This window comes from Nematolebias whitei, chromosome 15 (genome assembly GCF_014905685.2).
Source record: "Nematolebias whitei isolate Nwh7 chromosome 15, NemWhi1, whole genome shotgun sequence".
NCBI lineage: Eukaryota > Metazoa > Chordata > Actinopteri > Cyprinodontiformes > Rivulidae > Nematolebias > Nematolebias whitei.
In genome coordinates this window covers 6,401,235-6,402,631 of record NC_056512.1, presented here as the reverse complement: position 1 = coordinate 6,402,631, position 1,397 = coordinate 6,401,235, and the positions used below count along the sequence as shown (strand labels likewise).

General features: G+C 41.7%; 1 protein-coding gene across 1 annotated transcript in view; it reads right to left on the bottom strand.

Moving 5' to 3' along the window:
• The window catches only part of ppl (periplakin), a 57,341-nt gene extending 56,974 nt beyond the window's left edge, over window positions 1-367 (bottom strand). Inside the window, exon 1 of the mRNA XM_037688791.1 lies at window positions 134-367. Coding sequence (XP_037544719.1) covers window positions 134-201 — 68 coding nt within the window. The 5' untranslated portion in view covers window positions 202-367. The remainder of the gene's footprint in view (window positions 1-133) is intronic.
• Window positions 368-1,397: the final 1,030 nt, after the last annotated feature.

Sequence of the window (1,397 nt, the reverse complement as noted above, 5' to 3'; positions counted from 1 at the left end):
CTATAACTAACCAGCCACATTTAACCAGTCTTCTATAACTAACCAGCTAAAGCAGCACGAGCGAGGCTCACAGCATTAATTAGTTTGATCGTGTTTGAAAGAGCCAGGCGTAAAAACCATCTGAAGAACTCACCCTGTGGGTTTGGAGTCCGTCAAAGTGGTGGTCTTGGACTTCTTGGGTTTCATCAAAGAGGAAGACATGATGGAGGTGCTGGGTCACCTGACGGAGTCCAGGCTGGAGGAGGACAGCTGGAGCTCGGTGCGTGTCACTGCTCGACGTGTCGTGTCCGTGCTGGCAGGAATGGGCTCATCTCCTGCGACGTTCGCTTTTACACTTCATACACACTCACACACACACTCACACCCACTCTGTGTACCTGGCAGCCCGCAGGGAGTGGGCGGGGCGTCCGTTTGAGTCTCCGCCCACTCGATCTCTCCCGGCTCCCTGACTTCATCTTTATTTTAAATTTCATCAAACAGCTGAAGAGTGTAAATGAATTGACGTTTTTTTTTTTTTTTTTATTATTATTATTTTGGGGCTCTTCTGCAGAATCTCATGGGTGTCACGATTCGAGTTATTTTCAGACCAAGTACAAGTACTTTACTGAGTAATAATAGTTAATGAACTATAAAGTTCCTGAAGAAACTTTGATGGGGACTGCCATTCTGCTGCCAAATAAAATTTAGATTTGACAGTCTGTGTTGGGGTTCGCTCTCAGCTCCACTATACCAAATTTCAGCTCAATATGCCAAAAATCAATGAGCTCTAGTCATTTTTCTTTTAAACTTTGGTGGCTATCTTGGATTTTGATTTGGGTTCAGTATGTGATGGGGAACGTTCTTGGAACGGGGAAGAATGGGCAGCATGACGGGGAACAAATGTTCCTTATAATGCTGAACATTCACAGAGCAAGCACACCAAATTTCAGTTCTGTATGTGTAAAACTGGCTGAGTTCAAGCCAGTAAATGTGGCATTGGTGACATCTTGATTTTTAAATTTGAATTCAATATTTAATATTGCTTTCAGCTATCGATACAACAAATTCCAGCTGAATACCTCTAAAAACGGCTGATTTATAGGATTTTTCCTTTTTAACTCAGGTGGCCATCTTGGATTGTTGATTTGAAGTCAGAATTTATTAGGGATCGATCTCAGCTCCCAATATACCAAATTTCAGCTGAATAGCTCTAAAAACAGCAGAGATTTAATTTTTCCCTTTTAGCTAAGGTGCCATCTTGGATATTTGATTTGCATTAAGAATGTATAACAACTCGCTCTCAGCTACAACCATACTAAATTTCAGCTCAATATCTCAAAGAATGGCCAAGTTATAGTCAATTTTGTGTTTGCTGAGCTAGCTGTGGCAGCCATCTTGAATCAAAATGGCTCAAAACA